Source organism: Triticum urartu, chromosome 5 (genome assembly GCF_003073215.2).
Source record: "Triticum urartu cultivar G1812 chromosome 5, Tu2.1, whole genome shotgun sequence".
NCBI classification, from domain to species: Eukaryota; Viridiplantae; Streptophyta; class Magnoliopsida; order Poales; family Poaceae; genus Triticum; species Triticum urartu.
The window spans coordinates 335,154,274-335,178,446 of NC_053026.1; the positions used below are offsets into that span (position 1 = coordinate 335,154,274).

General features: G+C 47.2%; 1 protein-coding gene across 1 annotated transcript; it reads left to right on the forward strand.

The window, feature by feature from the left end:
• Positions 1-15,065: 15,065 nt before the first annotated feature.
• Positions 15,066-16,002, forward strand: LOC125508888 (probable E3 ubiquitin-protein ligase RHC2A). Its single transcript, XM_048673684.1, has one exon. The coding sequence runs from the start codon at positions 15,208-15,210 to the stop codon at positions 15,694-15,696; it is 489 nt and encodes a 162-aa protein (XP_048529641.1). The 5' UTR covers positions 15,066-15,207; the 3' UTR covers positions 15,697-16,002.
• Positions 16,003-24,173: the final 8,171 nt, after the last annotated feature.

Here is a 24,173-nt window from a genome sequence, read left to right on the forward strand (position 1 = left end):
TGCTTGGTCTTGCACGTGGTTGATTGTATCCTTGTTGCTTGTTTGTCTTGTTGGGTAGAGCCGGGAGACGAGTTCGCTACCGAGGAGCCCGTTGAGTTTTCTTGTGAGGATCCAATCAACTCTGACAACTGTGCAGGCAAGATGATCATACCCTCGAAATCACTACTATCTTTGCTATGCTAGTTTGCTCGCTCTTGCTATGCCAATGCTACGATGCCTACCTTTTGCTTGTCAGCCTCCCAATTGCCATGTTGAAACTCTAACCCACCATGTCCTAGCAAACCATTGATTGGCTATGTTACCGCTTTGCTCAGCCCCTCTTATAGCGTTGCTAGTTGCAGGTGAAGATTGGAGCCGTTCCTTGTTGGAACATTTATTTACTTGTTGGGATATCATCATATTGCTATGTTATCTTAATGCAGCTATATACTTGGTAAAGGGTGGAAGGCTCGGCCTCTCGCCTAGTGTTTTGTTCCACTCTTGCCGCCCTAGTTTCCGTCATATCGGTGTTATGTTCCCGGATTTTTGCGTTCCTTACGCGGTTGGGTTATAATGGGAACCCCTTGATATTTCGCCTTGATTAAAGCTTTTCCAGCAATGCCCAACCTTGGTTTTACCATTTGCCACCTAGCCTTTTCTTTCCCTTGGGTTCTGCAGACTCAAGGGTCATCTTATTTTACCCCCCCCCCCGGGCCAGTGCTCCTTTGAGAGTTGGTCCACCTGTCAGCTACCGGTGGCCACCAGGGGCAACTCTGGGCTGGCCTACCCGTACCTAGGACAATCTGAGTGTGCCCTGAGAAAGAGATATGTGCAGCTCCTATCGGGATTTGTCGGCACATTGGGGCGGTGTTGCTGGTCTTGTTTTAACCTGTCGAATTGTCTTGTTGTACCGGGTTGCCGAGTCTGATCGGTGTGTCTCGGGTGGAGGTCTATTCCTTCGTTGACCGTGAGAGCTTGTCATGAGCTAAGTTGGGACCCCCCTGCAGGGATTGAACTTTCGAAAGCCGTGCCCGCGGTTATGGCCAGATGGGAATTTGTTAATGTCCGGTTGTAGATAACTTGAACCTTAACTAATTAAAATGAATCAACTGAGTGTGTTACCGTGATGGCCTCTTCTCGGCGGAGTCCGGGAAGTGGACACGGTGTTGGAGTAATGCTTGCGCAGGTTGTTCCTCTAGATTATCGCTCGTGCTTTGCCTCCTCTTCTCGCTCTCTTTTGCGAATAAGATAGCCTCCACATATGCTAGTCGCTTGCTGCAGCTCCACATATATTTGCCTTACCCTTCCTATAAGCTTAAATAGTCTTGATCGCGAGGGTGCGAGATTGCTGAGTCCCTGTGGCTCACAGATACTATAACTCCAGATGCAGGTCCAGGTGATTTCGCTCCAGGTGACGAGTACGAGCTCAAGTGGGAGTTCGACGAGGACTCTCAGCGTTATTATGTTTCCTTTCCCGATGATCAGTAGTGGTGCCTAGTTGGGGTTTGATTCAGGGCCTTGTCGCATGTTGGGTTTTCTTCTATTTTGGCGCCGTAGTCGGGCCATGAGTGCTTGTATGATGGATGTTATTTATGTACTTTGATGTGACGTGGCGAGTGTAAGCCAACTATGTTTCTTCCCCCTTTTATTATGTATTACATGGGATGTTGTAATGATTGCCTCACTTGCGACATTGCTTTCAATGCGGTTATATCTCTAGGTCGTGCCTCGACACGTGGGAGCTATAGCCGCATCGAGGGCGTTACAAAATGGCCCCTGAAATTTTCCAATTTTTCACATTACAGTTGTAGAAGTGCACGTTAAACATACAAAAAATTAGAAGGCCGTAAGAGGAAGCTACCTTCCGTTCGTCATCAAACATGCATTGTTCCCTCTCGGAACTACGAGCCTTCTACTGAGTTGCTCCGGTTTGTGAGGGGGGTGTCCAAACTTTCGACAAACATGCCAATTTTTTTACCACATCATCTTGGTGGCATGACAATACATCAACCAAGATTTCATGTGTTTCTGATCATTTTTTAATTTTTTGGAATTAAAATACCATGACACTCCATGCATACATGTTGCGAGACCAATATGTTTGAAAATTCATTCTAATTTATTGCACATGAAATTAACTCGCACACAAGTACACAAATATGATTTTTCAAATTGTTATGGTTAGGCATTGCATTTAGATGTAGTTCAAATTTGAATTACGGTCATTAAATGGCTAGAAAATCACGTAAATGTCTTTTAAAGGTCAAATGACCCCTGAAATTTTCCAAATTTTCACTTTACAGTCATAGTAGTGCACGTTAAACATAGAAAAAATTTGTAGGCCGTAAGAGGAAGCTATCTCCTGTTCGTCATCAGACATGCATTGTTCCCTCTCGGAACCACGAGCCTTCTAGTGAGTTGCTCCGGTTTGTGAGGGGTGTGCATCCAAACTTTCATCAAACATGCCAAATTTTTTACCATGTCATGTTGGCGGCATGACATTACATCAACCAATGTTTCATGTGTTTCTGATATTTTTAAATATTTTGGAACTAAAATGCCATGGCACTCCATGCATACATATGCATGTGCCCATGTCGTGAGACAAATATGTTTGAAAATTCCTTCTAATTTACTGCACATGGAATTAACTCGCACACAAGTACACAAATATTATTTTTCAAACCGTTATGGTTAGCCGTTGCATGTAGTTGTAGTTCAAATTTGAATAACAGACATTAAATGGCTAGAAAATCATTTAAATGTCTTCAAAAGGTCAAATGACCCCTGAAATTTTCCAAATTTTCACATGATAGTTGTATTAGTGCACATTACACGTAGAAAAAATTTGAAGGCTGTAAAAGGAAGCTATCTCCCGATCGTCATCAAACATGCATTGTTCCCTCTCGAAACCATGAGCCTTCTAGTGAGTTGCTCCATTTTGCGAGGGGTGTGTGTCCAAACTTTCGTCACACATGCCAATTTTTTTACCACATCATCTTGGTGGCATGACATTACATCAACCAAGGTTTCATGTTTTTCTGATATTTTATTAATTTTTTGGAATTTAAATGCCATGGCACTCCATGCTTAATTGTGTCATAACCGTTAGACCAAAATGTTTGAAAATTCCTTCCAATTTACTACACATGTGGTATTAAATTGCACACAAGTACACAAAATATGACTTTTCAGACCATTATGGTTAGCTATTGCATGTACATGTAGTTCAAATTTCAATTACAGTCATTAAATGGCTAGAAAATCACTTAAATGTCTTAAATGGTCAAATGACCCCTAAAATTTTCCAAAATTTGACATGACAGTTCTATTAGTACTACAAATTTTTTCGTACAATTAAAACACCATCCATTGCCACTTTACTCCAAATTCGTCTTTCATAGCTAATAAAAAATATCTACAACATCACACACAGTTGTTTTCTAGGAACCTTTTGCGATGAAAATATCTAGGTCTATTTAAGTCTCTCTCCTTAAGCTTCGCCGGCTCGTCTGCTCCAGTGCCGGCAAGCCCCGAATCCACGAATCCCGATCCCCATTTCTGGACCCCCTTCTTGCAAAGACGACGTAGTGGAAACGCTTCATGAAGGCTCGTACGATGCCCCCCAGCGCTACCACCTGCGCCAAGAGCGCGACCGCCTACACCGAGAGTGCCGCCGCATCCGCATTGAGCGCGTCCGCTTCCGCTGAGAGGGCGTCTGCCGCAGCCGATAGGGTAGTTGCCGCAGCCGAGACGGCTGCAGCTGCTGCTGCGACGGCGGCTGCAAACGCCGAGAGTGCTCGAGCTGCCGTCCGTGCCGCTGATGTCACCCTGGCCCGGGTCGAGGCCATCCACGCCAAGATCGAGGATGCACATGTCAAGATATTCTAGGCCACCTCGGACTCCAGCATGCAACCCATGTCCGAAAAGGTGCCGCTGGCCATGGAGCACCTGCTTCCTCATGAGGTCACCGAGTAGGAGCTGGAGATGCAGGAGGCGGCGGAGATCAAGGAGCGCCGGGAGGAGGAGTCGCGCGTGGACGAGGTCGAGGTAGAGAAGAGTCTATCCATCGAGGAATCGGCGGTGGAGTACCAACGCGAGCTCTGGCGCAACCACTACTACACGTACTACAACCTTGAGGGTGGCGCCAAGGACGAGGACGAGGACGAGGACATGGTCGACTTCAGCAGGGGAGACGCGGAGTGCACCAACGGCGCATGTTGCCAGGACAAGTCATCGAGGTCTCATCTCACACCAGCGATGCATAGGCCGGCGCGGCGGCAGATTTGTTAAAATTATGCGTACTTAGGCTTTGTTTTTAATCATGGTATTTTGTTAGAGCAATGTTTAGGTCAACTGGCTCTGTTTAATTACTAAAATTGCTCGATTCAGTAAGTATGGTCTGTCTGTTGTACGCTCTTTTGTGTGCCCAAATTAGCAAGAGATGTTAAATTATGCAATGACGTACCCGGAGAAATTTCCACCAAAATTTGAATTATCAAACTCATCCCATGCGCGTAAAGCAGAAGAATCTTTTGCGATGCACACAATCGTTCAAAGTGAATGGTCCTGCGGCACCGCGCGCAAAGTTTCCCTCCACATTTCCAAAATTTTGGCCTACCGCCAAAATATCTACCCCCGTCCCCCTTCCCCCTTCCCCACCCCATTTTCTCCCCGACCACAAGTCACATTTCCCCTATTTCCTCCTTCCTTCCTTCCTTCCTTCCTTCCTAAGTTATAGCCGCTTCCTTGCTCTCGCCGTCTCGCATCCTACCGTCGGGGTCGCCATGGTCTTCTTCAAAGACCTCTCCAGCGGTTCCACCTCCGGCGATGACTCCTTCACCACCCGGGTATGCCTCTCTTATCTCTCTCGGGCTATGACTTGGAATGAAGGATTTTTACCCGGCGGTCGATTTGAGTCATTTCTTCCTCTTGTAGCTCCCTAGGACCATCAGTGGCAACGAATGGAGCAGGGTGGCTGAAGATCTATCTGCTCATTGTCACCATCAATTCCATGTGTGAAGCTAGTTGCGTTTGAATCTGTGGACATTGGAAGGAAGTTTCTGGCATGTGTAGAGAAGGTTAGACCCTCTTTCGTTGTTACAAATCATTTGTTAGATGTGATTCAGACACTGTCACGGTCCCAACCCATTCATACCACACCTTCAACCAAATGCATTCTAAGATAGTGTCATAGTTTGTACCTAGTATCTAAAATTGTTGACATCTCATCAGCGGTGCCATTAGAAAATTATTTGGCACCCCTTCAGTAGTTTGTGCAGCCAACTTTGGTCCACACATCCGAGCAGCCAAGCAGTAAAATACTAAATCTTTATGGCACGAAGGAACTGAGCATCGGAGCAACTAGGTGCTCCGGAGTCCGGGTCCCTGATTTTTTTCCGCTGCATCGGCTCGCCAGTGTAGGGCACCGGTGCGAGATGTAGCAATAGTTGTCTTTACACCAGTTTTGGCATACATAGTGGACAGCCTTAGTGCTATTAGTTATATGTTACAAAATTTGTGCATGTACACACCTGTTAGTATCAAATTGTTGTCATCCAAACACTGTCGCTATGCTGTTGCAGTTATATTTACCTTCCTCATAAAATGTTCAATTTGTTATTTATTGTACATGAGTAAGAACTTGTAGCTTTGTTGTAGTTAATTATAGATTCTGATGTTCCAAAATTTGGTTGTTGTCTCAGTAGCAATTAATTCATTTGCACATTGATCTTTTTGAGAAGATATGTCATAATTAACATGTTTCTTCAGTTTTTCAAAATAAGCATTGGTGATTTTCTATGTTGCTATAAACCCATTTCCCCTACAATTGTTACTGATCTAGTTTTAAATATTATAGGATGAACGGAAGTGTTCTTACTTGGAGTGGGTTGATCAAGAGTGGCCACAGTCTTTGAAGATGTGCCTAGCGAAGCTCTGGAGCATGTATGAGGAAGAGAATAGACGTAGGCTTAGAGAAAGTGTTGTCAAAGCTGGAGAATATTTGAAGATGCGGGATAAAAATAGGAAGGTGGAGAATGAGCTCAGATTTTTTAAATCATACTTTGCTAAGATGGTGTTGGCGAAGGAGGAGGCACTTTCCCAGTTGGCCAGTGCAAAACAGGTTCTTACTAAACTGAACGCAGAGGTGGATAAGACGAGCCTGGATGATCTCGATTAGGGAAATGAATATATTGTTCTTATGAAGTTGAACTAGCTATATGTTGTACGGTGCTGTTTTCATGTAGCTATCATATTGTGATGTTATAATGTATTTATGTGCCTAATATGAAATTGGCAAACAACTGTTTGATATGAAATGTGAATTTGTGTAATACTGGAATTATTAATTGTAAACTAATAAACCTGATAAATGTGTCATGGAACTTTGCAAATGGTTCTAGCAGTAAAAGCGCTTATGATAGATAGCCCAATGCCACACAGTTTTCTTCATCAAATCATGTGTGATGTAGTTGATAAAAGCAAACAGTTAACCAAGGCAGATCGTGTGTGATAGTTACACCTTCACACGCGAGCCTACACATAAAATTATGTGGGATGTACATACGAACAGAAATGTTTTCCTTGGACTGACTGTGTGGGATGTGCATAAGAACGGAAACATATTCCTTGGATTGACTGTGTGTGATATACATACGAATGGAAACGTTTTCCCTGGATTGACTATGGGGTGTACATAAGAACGGAAATGTATTCCTTGGATTGACTGTGCGTGATATACATACGAACGGAAATGTTTTTCTAGGATTCACCGTGTGGATGTACATACAATCGGAAATGATTGGGTTTCGATGCCTCGCCCCATCGCACACGAGCTCATTTTGCCCCAGCCTGTGTCCTAGGAGGGCCTATCCCCGACGATTTTTGGGTTGTGTGGGAAGGACCCCCTATCTCCCACACTCACTTGGCGACGGGTCCAATGCCGTCGCGGAAAGGGGTTAAAAACCATTTGTATAGCACCGACGCGTACCAGTGACAACCCACCAGGGCGCGCCACCCCCTCCAGGCACGCCCAGTGGGTTGTGCCCACCTGATGGCCCCGCAGACCCTAATTCCAACTCTATAAAATCCTATTTTTGGAGAGAAAAATCAAGGAGGAAGTTTCACCGCATTTCACGATACGGAGCCGCCGCCTCCGTTCTTCATCAGGAGTCCAGATCTAGAGTCCGTTTGGGGCTCCGGAGAGGGGGGATCTTCGATCTTCGTCATCACCAACCCTCCTTCATCACCAATTCCATGATGCTCCCCACTGGGAGTGATTAATTCCTTCGTAGGCTCGCTGGTCAGTGGGGAGTTGGATGAGATTCATCTTGTAATCAAGTTAGTTTTGTTAGGGCTTGATCTCTAGTATCCACTATGTTCTGCGATGGATGTTGTTAGGACTTTGCCATGCTTAATGCTTGTCACTTTGGGCTCGGGTGCCATGATTTCAGATCTGAACCGTTTATGTTTTCACCATTATATCTATGTTCTAGATCCGATCTTGCAAGTCATATTCACCTATTACGTGTTATGATCCGTAAACCTTGGGGTGACAATAATCGGGATACTTTCCGGTGTTGACCGTAGTTTGAGGAGTTCTTGTATTCACTATGTGTTAATGCTTTCTTCTGGTTCTTTATTAAAAGGAGGCCTTAATATCCCTTAGTTTCCTTATGGACCCCGCTGCCACGGGAGGGTAGGACAAAAGATGTCATGCAAATTCTTTTAATAAGCACGTATGAATATTTGCAGAATACATGTCTACATTATATTTATGAACTGGAGCTAGTTTTGTATCATCCTAGGTTATGACTGTTATATGATGAGTATCATCCAACGAATCCACCGTTCCAATGCCTAAGAATTTCCTACATGTTGTTCTTGCTAAGTTACTACTGCTGCTGTTACTGTTACAACTGCTACAAAATCATTGCTAGCATTGTTACCGTTACTACTGCTGTTACCACTACTATCAAAACTATCATACTACTGTGCTACTGACCACTTTGCTGCAGATATTTAATCTCCAGATGTGGTTGAATTGACAACTCAACTAATAATACTTACAAATATTCTTTGGCTCCCCTTGTGTCGAATCTATAAATTTGGGTTGAATACTCTACCCTCGAAAACTGTTGCGATCCCCTATACTTATGGGTTATCAGCGGACGCCACAGTCATTGATTGGTCGTAAAAAACCGACCCAGCCAGGCAAATTAAACCGGCTTCAAACACCTGGGTTGTCCAACTCCCAAATGTAGGGCGGATATGAGGTGCCCTGGGCGCGTCCACCGCGTCGGCCTGGCCCAGCCTGGGCCACCCGTGCCCCACAAATATCCTCATCCAGAAAACCCTAGACAATAGTCAATTCGCACTCCACTTCACTCCCCTCTCCGTCCACTCCACTTCCCATCCTCTTCGATCCGATCCGATGGTCGGCAATGGAAGCAATCCTGGCTACGGTGGAGAAGTCGACGGCTCCGACGACTAAGCAAGCCTGTTGCACGAAGCCGAGCCAGGCGACGTGGAGGAGGTCGCCCTCGCATTGCGTTGAGGCTGTGACCCCCCCCCCTGATTTGACCGTACACTAATCATACACGCAAACGTGTACGATCAAGATCAGTGACTCACGGGAAGATATCACAACACAACTCTACAAATAAAATAAATCATACAAGCATCATATTACAAGCCAGGGGCCTCGAAGGCTCGAATACAAGAGCTCGATCATAGACGAGTCAGCGGAAGCAACAATATCTGAGTACAGACATAAGTTAAACAAGTTTGCCTTAAGAAGGCTAGCACAAACTGAGATACAGATCGAAAGAGGCGCATGCCTCCTGCCTGGGATCCACCTACACTACTCCTGGTCGTCGTCAGCGGGCTGCACGTAGTAGTAGGCACCTCCCGAGTAGTAGTAGTCGTCATCAACGGTGGCGTCTGACTCCTGGACTCCAACGTCTGGTTGCAGCAATCGGATATAGGAAAGGGGAAAAGGGGGAGAAAAGCAACCGTGAGTACTCATCCAAAGTACTCGCAAGCAATGAGCTACACTACATATGTATGCATTGGTATCAAATGGAATAAGGGTATCATATGTGGATTGAACTGCAGAATGCCGGAATAAGAGGGGGATAGCTAGTCCTATCGAAGACTACACTTCTGGTAACCTCCATCTTGCAGCAGGAGAAGAGAGTAGATGGTAAGTTCACCAAGTAGCATCGCATAGCATAAACCTAACCGATGATCCTCCCCTCGTCGCCCTGTGAGAGAGCGACCACCGGTTGTATCTGGCACTTGGAAGGGTGCGTTTTATTAAGTATCCGGTTCTAGTTGTCATAAGGTCAAGGTACAACTCCAAGTCGTCCTGTTACCGAAGATCACAGCTATTCGAATAGATTAACTTCCCTGCGGGGGTGCACCACATAACCCAACACGCTCGATCCCATTTGGCCGGACACACTTTCCCTGGGCCATGCCCGGCCTCGGAAGATCAACACGTCACAGCCCTACCTAGGCACAACAGATAGGTCAGCACACCGGTCTAAATCCTATGGCGCAGGGGTCTGGGTCCATCGTCCTTTGCACACCTGCACATTGCGTACACGGCCGGTGAGCAGACCTAGCCTCCCTTATACAAGAGTAGGCGTTCCAGTCCAACCCGGCGCGCGCCGCTCAGTCGCTGACGTCACGAAGGCTTCGGCTGATACCACGACGTCGAGTGCCCATAACTGTCCCCGCGTAGATGGTTAGTGTGTATAGGCCAGTAGCCAGACTCAGAGCAAATACCAAGATCTTGTTAAATGTGTTATCTTGAAATAACCGCGACCGCCGACCAGGGCCAGGCCCACCTCTCTCCTAGGTGGTCTCAATCTGCCCTGTCGCTTCGCCACAAAGATCCACTCAGAGGGTCGTCGGGACAAACGTCCTTTCAGACCCAATCCATGAATCACTCGCGGGTACTCCTTCGAGCCGACCCGTCTTTAGTCACCACAAGTAACATATATTATGTATATAAGTATATACCCGTGATCAACTCCCGAGTGATCATGGCCTGATAGTATAGCATGGCAGACGGACAAGAATGTAGGGCCACTGATGGTAAATTAGCATCCTATACTAAGCATTTAGGATTGCAGGTAAGGTATCAACAGTTATAGCAACAATGACAGGCTATGCATCAGAATAGGATTAACGGAAAGCAGTAACAGGATACACTACTCTAATGCAAGCAGTATAGAGGAGAGTAGGCGATATGTGGTGATCAAGGGGGGGCTTGCCTGGTTGCTCTGGCAAGAGAGTGGGGTCGTCAACACCGTAGTCGTATTGGGTAGCAGCGGCGTCGGTCTCGGTGTCTAGCGAGAGAAGAGGGGGAAGAAACAATAAATATAATGCAAACAAATGCATGACGATGCATGACATGACAAAGCGTGATGCTAGGGGTGCCCTAACGCGGCATGAGGTGATACCGGCGAAGAGGGAAAACATCCGGGAAAGTATCCCCGGTGTTTCGCGTTTTCGGGCAGAGGAGCCAGAGGGGGAAAAGTTGTGTGTTTGCTATGCTAGGGATGCGTGGCGGATGAACGGGCTGCGTATCCAGATTCGTCTCGTCGTTCTGAGCAACTTTCATGTAGAACGTATTTTCATCCGAGTTACGGATTAAAAGATATGATTTTCTAAAGATTTAAACCATTTTCTGATTTTAATTATTTATTTAAATCCAACATTATCCAGAACAGTGTTTGATGACCCCAAGCATGACATCAGAGTGATGTCAGCAGGTCAACTGGTCAGTTGACCAGTCAAACCAGACAGGTGGGTCCAGTGGGACCCACATGTCATTGTCTGGGTCACTAACAGGGGGTTTAGTCTAACTAATTTGGGTTAATTAGTGGGTGGGACCCAGTAGTCAGTGACTATTTAGTTAATTAAATTAATTAATGAAATAATTAGCATTTTATTTATTTACAAAATGTTTTAAATGACGCGGGCCCGCATGTCAGTGGCAGTAGCTGCCACATCAGCGCAGTTGACCTCGGTCAACATGGCCAGTTGGGGCCCCCAGGCCCACAGGTAGTGACCCAGGGGTGGGCCCTGGTGTGCCAGCTCAGCGGAGCCGCCGGAGTAGCTCCGGCGAGCTCGCACGCAGTGACCGAACGCCGGCGTGCGTCGGGATTTGCCTACGGGGCACCAAATTGAGCGCGGACGGGCGCATTGGAACGGCAAGACGACGACGCATCGGTTGGAGGTAGTCTAGCGAGCTGCGGTGGTCAGAGAAGGGCGCATCGAGCTCATCGCCGGCGAGGGGTTTCGGGCGAGCAACGGCAACGGCGATGCGGCGTGCTACTGGACAAACAGAAGAGCGGGGCGAAGCCTACGCGCGCGCGCGAGCACTACGGCACGAGCCCGTGACCATTTGGTCATCGGAGACTCATCGGCGACGAGCTCCGCGGCGGCACGCTCGGGCGCTCGTCGAGCTAGGGGCTAGCGGCCACGGATAAGCGCGTGAGCGGGCGCGTTGCGTTCCTAGAAGCACCAGGAACACGATGTCGTGCTCAGGTGAGCACGACGGAGAGCAAGGCCACGGCGGCGAGGTGATCCGCAGCGCGTGCTCACGGCAATGGCGACGGGGCAGCTACGGTGCGCGAGGGGGCTAACGAAGATGGGCAGAAGATGGGGGAGCTCACCGTGCAGCACGCAAGATGGCCCCTGAACAGTTTAGTAGCAGCAGACGGGGCGTCGCCGGAGTTGGTGAAGAGCGGCGACAAGGCTCGTCGGAGCAGAGGAGGAAGACGGCGGCGTCGCGGGCGTTGCGGTGGCTTCGAGCTCCAACGGGATGCACCAGTCGAAGCAGCGGACGGCGGCGGACCTTGGGAACACAATGGGGCGGCAAGGCGGGCGCGGTGGCCGTGGCTAGGCCGGAGCCATGGCGGCGGTGGCGTTCGGCGGCGATGGGGAAGGGGAAGCAGTGCGGTGGATCTGAGGGGGGAGCGCAGGCACCGAGAGAGGGAGCGGGGGGGAAGTGGGAGGCGGGTTCGAGGAGGCGGGGCGTGGCAGCCTTATCCCCCTCCTCGACGCCGGCGAGGGGGTGTGGCGGGGACGCGCCCTGTTCCGACCCGGTTCGTGGGAACAGGGAAGGGGACGAGGCAGGGGAGCGAGGCTAGGTGTGGCCAGCTGGGCCAGGTGGGCCGGTCGGCCTGTGAGCTGGGCCGCCTGGTCCAGGGAGGCTTCCTTTTTTTGTTTTTTTGTAATTTCTTTCTTTTATTTATTTTCCTTTTCTGTTTTATTTAGTTTAGGGCATTTAGGTATTTTGTAAAATTGTGTCTTCTACACCATAATTATTTATGCCATTTTTGGCACTGACCGAACATTTTTGTTTCAACTTTTAAAAACTTTTGTTGTTTGCCATTTTTTTGAATTGATTTTTGAATCGGTTTGAACTAACGAAAGTTTAGCAATAGTAATCAAAGATGACATGGCATCATTAGGAGAGTTTTACTATAGCCTAATTATCCGGGCGTTACAGAGGCGGTCCTGGCTCGACTAAGGCGGCACCGGCAGCGGCGGATCATCTTCCTCAACGCCCGTTGCCCATCCACGTAGGCGTCGTCGGTCCGTCCCGCCTGGCACGCAGCTCAGGCCACTCCGCTCCCAATGTTCTTCAGGTACACCGCCCACCACCATCCTCTGCTCTAGAAGTGGCAGCCGGCCATCGTTGGGTCCTCGTGCCCGCGTCGGGCCGACGCGCACGAGGACGCACAAGTCCGAGGCACGAGCATCCCGTCGCAAGAGACAACGAGTAATGTAGAGAGCGACCGCGGGGGGAGGCGCTGACCGCGCGCCGATCACGTGCGAGTGTCGATCGATCCGTGCTCCTCGCGTCGGTCCTCCGCCGTTCTCTCATGACGGCGGAGACGGATGCGCGGCGCCTCCACCGCAAGAATGCCAAGGCGCTCCGAATCGACATTGAGTTGTCGGAGCGCGAGGCAAACAAGGAGGCGATGTCGAAGGCGAAGGTGGCCTGTCATGCGAAGAAGCAGGACCAGCTGATCCGGAGGCTCTAGGGGCAAGCATGCTCGAGGACTCTGACCTGACGGTCGAATCCACCTCCAACTCTGACTACGACGCACAACCGCCCGCCGACGCCTAGATGGAGAAGGGGCACAACCGTGCCGACGACTGGAAGAGGGAGGGGACAATGAGGAAATGGTGATTTTCTCCATCCTTCTCGTTTTATTTATATTTTATCTATGTTTTAAGTATTTGTAGTATGCATTTGCAGTGTTCGCCGATTAACTTCTCGTTTTATTCATATGTTATCTATGTTTTAAGTATTTGTAGTATGCATTTGCACTGTCCGCCAATTAACTATGGTCATTTTGTCTAGCTATGAAATGATGATACCATGGACTGCATGTTGATCGTGTTTATACATAGCGTTGCATGGATTGCATGGGTTTGAGTTTCAGATATGAGAGACATGGATGTGAAAGCTAACATGCATCCACGAACGTTTGAGGGATCAAATTTGCCAATTCCGACGATAGATGCTATGATGTGTGATCGTAATCATTTGGTTGAGCAAACGAGTTTATATTTTTTTCAAAATGAGGGGACATCCCTCGGCCTCTACATCGAGTGATGCATGCAGCCTTTTATTTATCATATCAAAATTCATCATCCGACCATAACAAAGTTCAACCAATAAATTGCCGTACATGACTGCATGAAGGGTAAATTAAAACGTAAAAGATCATAGGAAAATGAGCCTCATGCATCACAAATCCTACTAGTAGGCCGCCAACCAAATCGGTTGAACAAATCCCGAGAGACCATCTCTCATCAGTTGCACCCAAAGACCGTGGGCGCCCGATCTTCCTCCTTGTGAAGTAATGACCACATATGGATCCAACTGGTAGCCTTGAAGATAACTTGCAAAAAGTTCGAAACTTTCTTTCTGTTAAAAATACAATCATTACGAGTGTTCCAAATGCCCCAAAGTAAAGCACAAATTCACACACAGATCTAAGACTTAAACTTGAGGTGCACCCCATTAACCAGTTTTCAAACATATTCGTGCTACTCGTAGGGGAGGTAGATTGAAAGCTATATGGACCGTTCTCCATAATAGCTTGGCAACTGGGCATTGAAGGAATAGATGCTGAATCAACTCCTCATTGCCACAAAAGCAATACTTAGTGCATCGTTGCCAATCTTTTTTGTTCAGATTATTATCTTTTGTTAGGATGATCTTGCGATCCAAATACCGCATGCAGATTTTTATTTTCAGTGGGACTTTCAGTGGGCAAAAGAGTTCATATGAAAAAAAGAGAGACACGCGGCCTGCCCTCCACGCCCATAGATTGGGTGTGGACTCTCCGTGGGCGCGAGCCTCCACGCCCATAGAACTGAGGCCGGTGCGGCGGATAACCCTGCCACGCCATGGTCACGTACGTGCACCAAACCAAGAGCCCAAGGAGAAGACGAAACGGCACGCTTCCTTTCCCATCATCAAACGTTCTGCCGCAACGCTGTCTTATCTGGTCCGACTATTCTGCGCCCACACCTTATCTCCCTTGACGTCCTAGTCACCGCGCCGTCGACAAACCCACCCAAAATCTGATCCGCGCATCTCCACTTTCACTCGCCTCCTTCCTTGTCAAGCGATGCACCACCGATTGATTTGGCTCAAACAAATTAACACCTGCAAGGCCGCGACGTTAGAGTGAACCGTTTACCCTAGAATCGAGCACGTAGAGTGCGAAAACCTGGAGCTAGAGTAGATTAGAGAACCTGATCGCGTCAGCAGTGAGTGTGTGTTATCCATTAATAATAATTTAAAATCGCGTGAGGACGGCTAACACCGTCGTCGTCGTCGTCGTCGTTAACCCGGCCTTGTGTTCCTGATGGACTCTGTCCAATCCGAGGTAAGGAAACGTTCCTGGTTACTGCCAAATTATTAGGATAAGATAAGATAAACGCGTGCGCCTAAACAAAGTCGTTAATTGATTACTCACAGGGGCAACAGCTTTCTTCTTCTCAGTTAAAGAAAACGGATAGGGACAGACGAGTCTCTCCGCATGGTCGTAGCAGGCCATGCCTATTTAATCGCACCCGTCCGCTCTCCCCCATCTCTCTCTCTCTCTCTTCTTCTTCTTCTTCTTCGTTCTCTTCAGATCCCCGGAAGCGCCAGACCCGGAGCAACTGAGCAGCAAGTTCTCGGGCATGGACGACGACGGCGACTGGATCGCGGCGAGGTACCTCCTCTCCTCCATCCTCGGCCGGAACCCGCTCGTGGTCGACCACGTCGACGAGGAGTCCTTCCCGGTCGACCACGCCCCCGCCGCCGCCGCCCGCGGCGGGCCGGCGGAGGCGCCGGTGTGGCAGCCGCCGCCGGCTGTGTTCGCGGTGCCGAGCCTGGCCGGCACTGTTTGCGCGGTGTGCACGGAGGAGATCGCGGTGGCGGACCCCGTGGTGCGGCTGCCGTGCGCGCACTGGTACCACGCCGGCTGCATCGCGCCCTGGCTCGGGATCCGGAGCACCTGCCCCATGTGCCGCGCCGAGCTGCCGGCCAGGGAGGAGGCCGGCGGGGCCGGCGCCGTCGGCCGCGAGAAGCCCCCGCGCGCCGAGGCCGGGACCAGCGCCGCCGGCGTGCGGCGGGACGCGTCGTCGTACGGGGGGTACGTCGCCGCCGGGGGCGTCCTGTCCGGCTGATGGACGGGCGAGCGGGCCGTGGTGGACCGCGTCGTCGTGCGCGCGCCATGGCTTTTGTCTATTTTTTTCTTCGCCGGAGGAGTGCTGCTCGATACCTGTTGTACAAATGAAAAAATGGTTAATTATTAACATGATGTTGATTCTTGAGGGCTTAACTCGTCATTAGCATCTGCTGAATAGAAAAAAGAAGAAGGAAAAGCACTCGATGATTGTAAAGAGGAAAAGGGGGAAAAAAAACTTAGCTGTGAAGTGAGAATCTGATTCCCTGTCGCAGGGTGATGAAGGAATACAATGCCTTTGCCAAAAGCAGCTATCACCGTTCTTCCTTGGTCTATGCTACTATTTTAGTGTAAAAGAAGTCATCTTCAAGGTTCAGTAACCAAGAGAGTACAAGATCACGTACATAGATGTTGCAAATTTAAAGATGTAAAATATACATCTTGGAAAAGTACATTTTACATTTCAAAAAAGAGCCAACTCCATCAGATAATGTATATTGAAGATGTAAAAAAGTAACTCCAACAGATGATGCAAAGTGAAGATGTAAAACAAAACATCCGAAAAGAACTTAAATTTTTCACATGTTCACAATATCAAATTATTACATAATTCATCAAATCCACAACATCAAATGCAACACAAATACAACAAAATTATTGCACAATAGAGCAAACAGTTAATGGAACTAGGCGGCTCTCTCGTCATGCCATTTCCAATACTCCATCAAATCCTTCTGAAGTTGATCGTGTGCCTCGGAGTCTCTAATTACATTGGACACCTTCATGAAACGTTTGATTCGCTCCTATTTTCTCATCGACATAACACGTACGCCCATCAGATCATAGAAGGTGTAATTTAAATCATGTCCACGCTCATTTTCAATGATCGTGTTATGCATGATCACACAAGCAGTCATAATATATTAAGGATTTTTTTTATATCAGAAGCTAGATGGTCATCGCACAGTAGCAAAATCCCAAATGCCCTCTCTACATCTTTCCTAGCCACCGTTTGTTTGTTCTGAAAGATGAGTTCTTTCTTACCATAGGGTTTTTCGATTGGCTTGACAAAAGTACTTCACCTCGGGTAGATCCCATCCGCAAGATAGTACCCATAGTTGTTTGTGCGACCATTTGTTTTGAAGGTCATCGGTGCTACGTCTCCATTTGCTAATTTGGCAAAAAGAGGTGACCGGTCGAGCACGTTGATGTCATTGCAAGATCCAGGCATCCCAAAATATGAATGCCAAAACCATGTTTCTTGATCGTCAACGGCCTCAAGAGTGATAGTGGCATCCTTCCCGTGACCCTTAAACTGTCCATGGCATACTTTTGGGTAATTTTTTTCATTTCCAATGTATGCAATCGACGGAGCCTAGCATACCTATAAACCCATGGGCTTTGTTCATCTCCAAAAGTCTCTGAGTGTCTTGAGCATTGGGTGCTCTCAAGTACTCTGGACCAAACACTTCTACCGTAGTCTTTTGTAAATTGTTTGATATAGAAAATAGAAGTGCTCCCTGCCATCGTCAAGTCGTCATCAATGTAGTATGCCGGAACACCATAGGCCATCATGCGCAAAGCGGCAGTGACCTTCTGCTGTAGGATCGAAAGTATGTCTAGAGGGGGGGTGATTAGACTACTTGACCAAATAAAAACTTAACCTTTTCCCAATTTTAGTTCTTGGCAGATTTTAGCTATTGTAGGACAAGTCAAGCAATCATCACACAATTCAAGCAAGCATGCAAAGAGTATATTGGCAGCGGAAAGTAAAGCATGCAACTTGCAAGAATGTAAAGGGAAGGGTTTGGAGAATTCAAACGCAATTGGAGACACGGATGTTTTTCCCGTGGTTCGGATAGGTGGTGCTATCCTACATCCACGTTGATGGAGACTTCAACCCATGAAGGGTAACTGTTGCGCGAGTCCACGGAGGGCTCCACCCACGAAGGGTAATGGTTGCGTGAGTCCACGGAGGGCTCCACCCATGAAGGGTCCACGAAGAAGCAACCACCCACGAAGGGTCCACGAAGAAGCAACCTTGTCTATCCCACCATGGCCATCGCCCACGAAGGACTTGCCTCACTAGCGGTAGATCTTCACGAAGTAGGCGATCTCCTTGCCCTTACAAACTCCTTGGTTCAACTCCACAATCTTGTCGGAGGCTCCCAAGTGACACCTAGCCAATCTAGGAGACACCACTCTCCAAGAAGTAACAAATGGTGTGTTGATGATGAACTCCTTGCTCTTGTGCTTCAAATGATAGTCTCCCCAACACTCAACTCTCTCTCATAGGATTTGGATTTTGTGGAAAGAAGATTTGAGTGGAAAGCAACTTGGGGAAGGCTAGAGATCAAGATTCATATGGTAGGAATGGAATATCTTGGTCTCAACACATGAGTAGGTGGTTCTCTCTCAGAACATATGAGTTGGAATTGTGTATGTGTTCTGATGGCTCTCTCCACGAATGAAGAGGAGGTGGAGGGGTATATATAGCCTCCACACAAAATCCAACCGTTACACACAGTTTTCCAATCTCGGTGGGACCGAATCAACAAACTCGGTCGGACCGAAAAGGTAAACCTAGTGACCGTTAGAGATTTTCGGTGGGACTGACATGCAACTCGGTAGGACCGATATGGTTAGGGTTTGGGCATAACGTAATCTCGGTGAGACCGATTACACAAACTCGGTGAGACCGAATTTGGTAATAAGCTAACCAGAGAGTTGGCCAGGTAAACTCGGTGGGACCGATTTGCTCTTTCGGTGAGACCGAAAAGTTACAAAAAGGAAACGGAGAGTTTACACTGCAATCTCGGTGGGACCGATTCGCTCTTTCGGTGAGACCGAAAAGTTACGAAAGGGAAACAGAGAGTTTGCAATCCCATCTCGGTGAGACCGAGATCCCTATCGGTAGAACCGAATTGCTAGGGTTTGGCAGTGGCTTATGACAAGTGAAACTCGGTGGCGCCGGATAGAAAGAATCGGTAGGACCGAGTTTGGCTTAGGGTTTAGGTCATATATGGATATGGGAAAATAGTTGAGGGTTTTGGAGCATATCACTAAGCACATGAAGCAAAAGGCTCATTAAGCAACACCTCATCCCTCCTTGATAGTATTGGCTTTTTCTAAAGACTCAATGTGATCTTGGATCACTAAAATATAAAATGAAGATTCTTGAGCTTTTGAGCTTGAGCCAATCCTTTGTCCTTAGCATTTTGAGGGTTCCACTTTCACATCCATGCCATGCCAATCATTGAGCTTTCCTGAAATAATCATCTTGGAATAGCATTAGCTCAATGAGCTATATGTTGTTATGAATTACCAAAACCACCTAGGGATAGTTGCACTTTCAATCTCCCCCTTTTTGGTAATTGATGACAACATATAGATCAAAGCTTCGACAAATGATAATAAGCAAGAATTATATCGTCGCTTTGAGAAGTATGTGATAAGTAAGAGCTCCCCCTAAATTTGTGCATATTTAAAATTTGCTTTGGACTGCAAATGCACAAAGAGTTAGAGTCATGGGTTACTCTTCCATGTCACATACATCTTGGTGGAGCGCTCAAAATGATAAGAATGAAATACATGCACTCATCACCAAGAAAAGTAAATGATCACACAAGATAGATAAGATGATAATATTAAGCAAACATTGAGTGTAGCTTATGATCAAACACATGATCATCAATGTCTCACAAATAATGACGTAGTATCTCAAGCACTCAAAAGCAAACAAGTTCGAAAAACCACCAAATAAAGCAAGAGAGAAAAGCAACACACTCTCTCTCTCTCTCTCGAAGCCTATGATCTATACATCTTCTCCCCCTTTGGCAACAAGTTACCAAAAAGTTCCTAGAAAATGCATAGCACTAGATCGACGCTCAGGCTTGATCTTCAGGTGGTGGTGGAGTCCGGATCACTCCAAGGACGAAGGCTTCGGTAGATGCTGAAGTAGTCGCTGGAGTTGGAGCTGAAGTAGATGCTGGAGCTGGTGGAACTGAGGCTGTAGCTGGTGCTGAAGTGGTGGCTCTGGTGTCAGCAACTGGCACGGCAGATGACCTCGGGCCTCGTGGCACTCTGGCAAAGGTATGAGTGGTAGTCCTGCCTCTCCTCTCCTGCATGTCCTCCTGGAGCTGCTCCACTGCAGACTGAACTTCCGTTACCTTGACATCCAGGTCATAGAACTTCTGTTCCATGATTCTCTCTAGGCTCTGCTGATTCTGAGTGAGGGTGGCCAGACTTTGCTCAATCCTCAGCGTGGATGCAATCAAGTAACCAAGCTGCTCTTGTTTGGTCTTCAAGAAGTATTCAGATGCCTCCTCTTGGGTAGGCATCTTGGCAGCTTTCTCCTTCCTCGCCTTCTCCTTCTTTGCAAATGCTTGGGCAGATGATAGCTCGTTCTCAGTCATGACAACTTGATTGTCCTCGAAATCTGGACGGATGGGCAGGTGTTCCTTGTCCAACAGATATATGCCCGTGCCCATCTTGGAGTTGATGAGCTCCTGAATTTGAGGGGCATATCCGCAGCTCCTCTTTTGATCTGCTGCAGTCCTCTTAATTGTTTCCACTATGAGGCTCATCACCTTGAACTTCTGAGGCACATTAAACACATGTAGCAAGTTGATAGCATGGCCTCTGATCATCTTGTGATCTCTAGACTTGGGCAGTAAGGTGTGCCTTAGTATCCAATTGATCGTCGGGAGCCCTGACAGAAGGTAATGCACAGAGCCAAACTTGAAGGTGTCAAGAGCTTCATTGGGAATTTCCTTGTACATATTGGACATGGAGTTATGGTCCATCTTCTTCTTGGCATAGATATCCAAGTCATCATCTTGCTCCTCTGGGGCATTAATGATCTGTGCCCACTCAGCCACTGTGGATTGGTACCTTGTACCCTCAGACTTCCATGTGATCCTCCCATCTGGATAAAAGTGTGCCGTGGAGTAGAACTGCATGATGAGCTCCTCGTTCCACTTTGTGAGCTTCTGCCCAACAAAGTCAGCTACTCCACAAGCATGAAAGCTGTCATATACTCCTGGGTAGTGTTCCTCCTTCTCCCTCATGTAGGTCCAGTCAACCCATCTCATGTCATAGACAATGGGCTTCTTATCTAGCAGCACAGTCTCATAAAAATCCTGCTGCTCCTTGGTGTGAAACTTGTAGTCCACTGCTGTCCTTCTCCTTGAAGCATATGGGTCTGCTTCTCTCCATTTCCTTAGCCCTGAATCTCTCCTGAGCTTCATGTCCTCAGCCACAGGATGAGCATCGTTGTGGTCTAGGATCTTGGGCTTTAGCTTTCTTAGGACATTCTCTTCCTCATCCTCAGCAACAGTCTCAGGCACTGGGGCCTTGTTCTTCTCAGCTGCAGGAATGCTCCTTGTATTTCTCTTAGGCTTTGGCTTTGGAGCTGACTTGGCCTTGGAAGCAGCTCCCCCTGATTTTATGGCATCTCCCATTAGCTTGGGTGCCTTGGGCGCTGGTGCAGCTATCTCTACTTCCTCTTCTTCTTCCATGATGGAAGCCTTTCCAAGCACTCTAGCCACAGTCTTCTTCACCCTCTCCTTCCTTTTCTTGCCCTCAGCTGCAACTGGCTCTTGGGGAGTGGGCTTCTCAGTTGAGGCTCTTGCCTTTGACATGGGCTGCCTGCCTGCTGGCCTTTTGATTTTTAGACCTGGCTTAGTGCCTTGAGCTGGCTCAATTCTCTTGGAAGTGGCCTCTTCCTCTGCCACATAGTCCTCATCTTCGGAATCTGAAGTCCTCTTCTTCCTTTGTCTCGTGGCAGCCTTTGGCAAATTGCTAGGAGTGCTCCTGCTGCCTTCATCAGATGAACTGGAGGGACTAGTGCCCTCACTCATCACCACTTGCTGCTCTGACATATTTTGACTATCACTTTGATCAGACATGCTGCAAACTGACTGCTGACCCTGTGAATAGATTATAGATGAGATAGAAAAGATGAGCATCACAAAATGCAGAGATTTTTGCAAAAGAATGATCCAAAAACTTAGTTTTAGTTTCCCACTGAAATCATCTCGGATCTACCGATTTTCAAACTCGGTGATACCGAAGCAGTTTTGGAACCTAAACTAGTGAACTCGGTAGGACCGAGTCACAGTTCGGTGGCACCGAGACTGCTAGGGTTTCAGTGAGTTCAAAAATCGGTCACACCGATAAGTAATTCTCGGTCAGACCGAGTCTCACTTGTGCAATGGCATAAGCCAAATCGGTGGGACCGAGTTTTTCAACTCGGTGGGTCCGAGATGGTTTCGGCGGAAACCTAAACCTAGAATTTTCGAATCAAACCTAATCTACGGGTGTTTTGACTGGATAGAAGTTTCTCAAACGTGGCTAGAATCAATATGATCACAATGTGCTAGGAATCAGATTGAGGAATATCACAAAGATCAAGTCCATACCCTAGTTCGGCGGGGACTTGCTACGGCGGCAACGGCGGGGCAGAATTCCCGTTGACGGCGACGGAGACTAGCGACTGGAGGCTGCTGGCGGCGAGAAGACGATCCGGAGACCACAAGGGCAGAGCAGGCTATCGCACGGGCGAAGGGGTTCGGAGAAATTTCCAAATTTTGCCCGTGACTATATATAGCCCGACCCTGTCGGTGTGACCGAGTGGAACAACTCGGTGGCACCGAGATTCATAACTGCGTGCAGTTACTGAAACTCGGTGTGACCGAAAGGTTCAAATCGGTTGCACCGAGATCGAAAAACTAGATCAACTTAATGATCTCAGTAGGACCGAAGGTGGAGTATCGGTCAGACCGAGAATCATAAAGAGGTTTTGGAAGTTTAAGTCTATGACGAATCGGGGACTCCGAGCGCTCCTCACACAGAGTGGTTCGAATCTGACTTGATCAAATTTTGTGATGCAGCATGAATAGAGTTTGAGACGAGAAAAGCATAGATAGCTAGAGGAGGTTCTTAGGCATTCTTGTCCATCCACTTGGCAAAAGACAATAAAACCAAACAATCAAAACAACAAGTGGATGTCCTCGAATGAGTAAAATATGCAACCAGCATGCTCACACAATAAGATGGCAAATGAAATATGTGACAAGACATGCACAACCAATTCTAGCATCTATCAAGCAATTTGCGATGACTAGGTCATCTATATATGAGTATATTGACTTAGGAGTCAAGTGAGAACACTTGATCATAGGTCATACTCATCGTTTAAGCCCAAGTGGGGTTACCACTTTTACATAAAGCATTGTTGTGTTCACATTTTTAGAGTTGCTTTAGCTCAAGTCTTAGAGTAAAGCTCCCCCTAGATGTGATATCCCCCCTTAGAGGGATGAACTAACCTTGGGTTTTGTCGATGATGACTTCATGTAGATGTTGAAGATGTGGATGCTCAATGTTGATGTAGATCACTTGGAGCTATCCATTTGAGTGAATTGCACTTTCAATACCTACATGGGTTAGTCCCACAAGGAACAAACAAGGATATCCATAGACATAGAGTGATGCACACAAAAGATGATGTCCATGAAAACTTTTAGGTTACCTTGTTCCTTGTCTTACCAACAAGAGGGTTTGTGACTCCTTGAACTAGTGCAAGATGTGGAAGTTGATTGCACTTGTTCTTGCCAAAATGATAAGAGTGAAGTATGTTGGCGGAGTCACCCTCAAGAACTCTCTAGTTCTTCTTCTTTTGGATCCACATCATCTTGATGGGAACCCTTGGAGTTGTAGTCGTACTTGATGAAGTGGAGCTTGAAGTAGTCTTGAGAATCCACTTGACTAAGGTCTTTGGAGCTTCTTCAAATGCATCAATTTCCTTTTGAAGCTTGACCTTCCCTTTTTGCTTGTAGTCTTGTGGTGGAAGATCACCTTGAGCTTGTGTCCCCTTGAAAGAAGTATACTTCTCTTGTTGAGGGACAAACTTTGTCTTGGGGTATTGATCTTCTTCCCACTCAACTCCATTGGCATTGAACTTTCGTTCAAGACCAACACCTTGATTCTTCCGGTGCATTCCTTGCTTGCGCACAATTTCCTTGAATTGCTTACTCCCGGCAAGGCTTTTGTACACTCCTTTCTCTATAATTCCCTTCAATAAGCTATTTTCTTGCTCAAGTGTAACTTGGCTAAGAGAATCATTAGTGGAATCAAGAGAACTACTAGAAGCAACGATATTGGATTTAGCATGATCATTGTTACTACTAGAGGAAGAATCTTTCTTGTTAGACTTGACTTGAGGCATGCAAGTGGATAAGAGTAAACGCTTGGCAATGTAAGAAGAACTTTTCTTGCGGAGATCATCATTGATTGCTTTTAAGAACTCATGCTCTTGCTCAAGATTGAGCTTTTCAAAGCGTAATTTCTCATGATCTCTTAAAAGTTCTCGATGATCTTCGAAGATAGTGTCATGAGCTAACTTAAGAGTTTTTAGTTCTTTAGTTAGAGCCTCAATCTTCTCCTTATCATTGTCATTCGTTTTATTTTGATTAGCAT

Bases quoted from the DNA above. Each gene is read 5' to 3' on its own strand.
- LOC125508888 (XM_048673684.1), top strand. From the start codon at position 15,208: ATGGACGACGACGGCGACTGGATCGCGGCGAGGTACCTCCTCTCCTCC.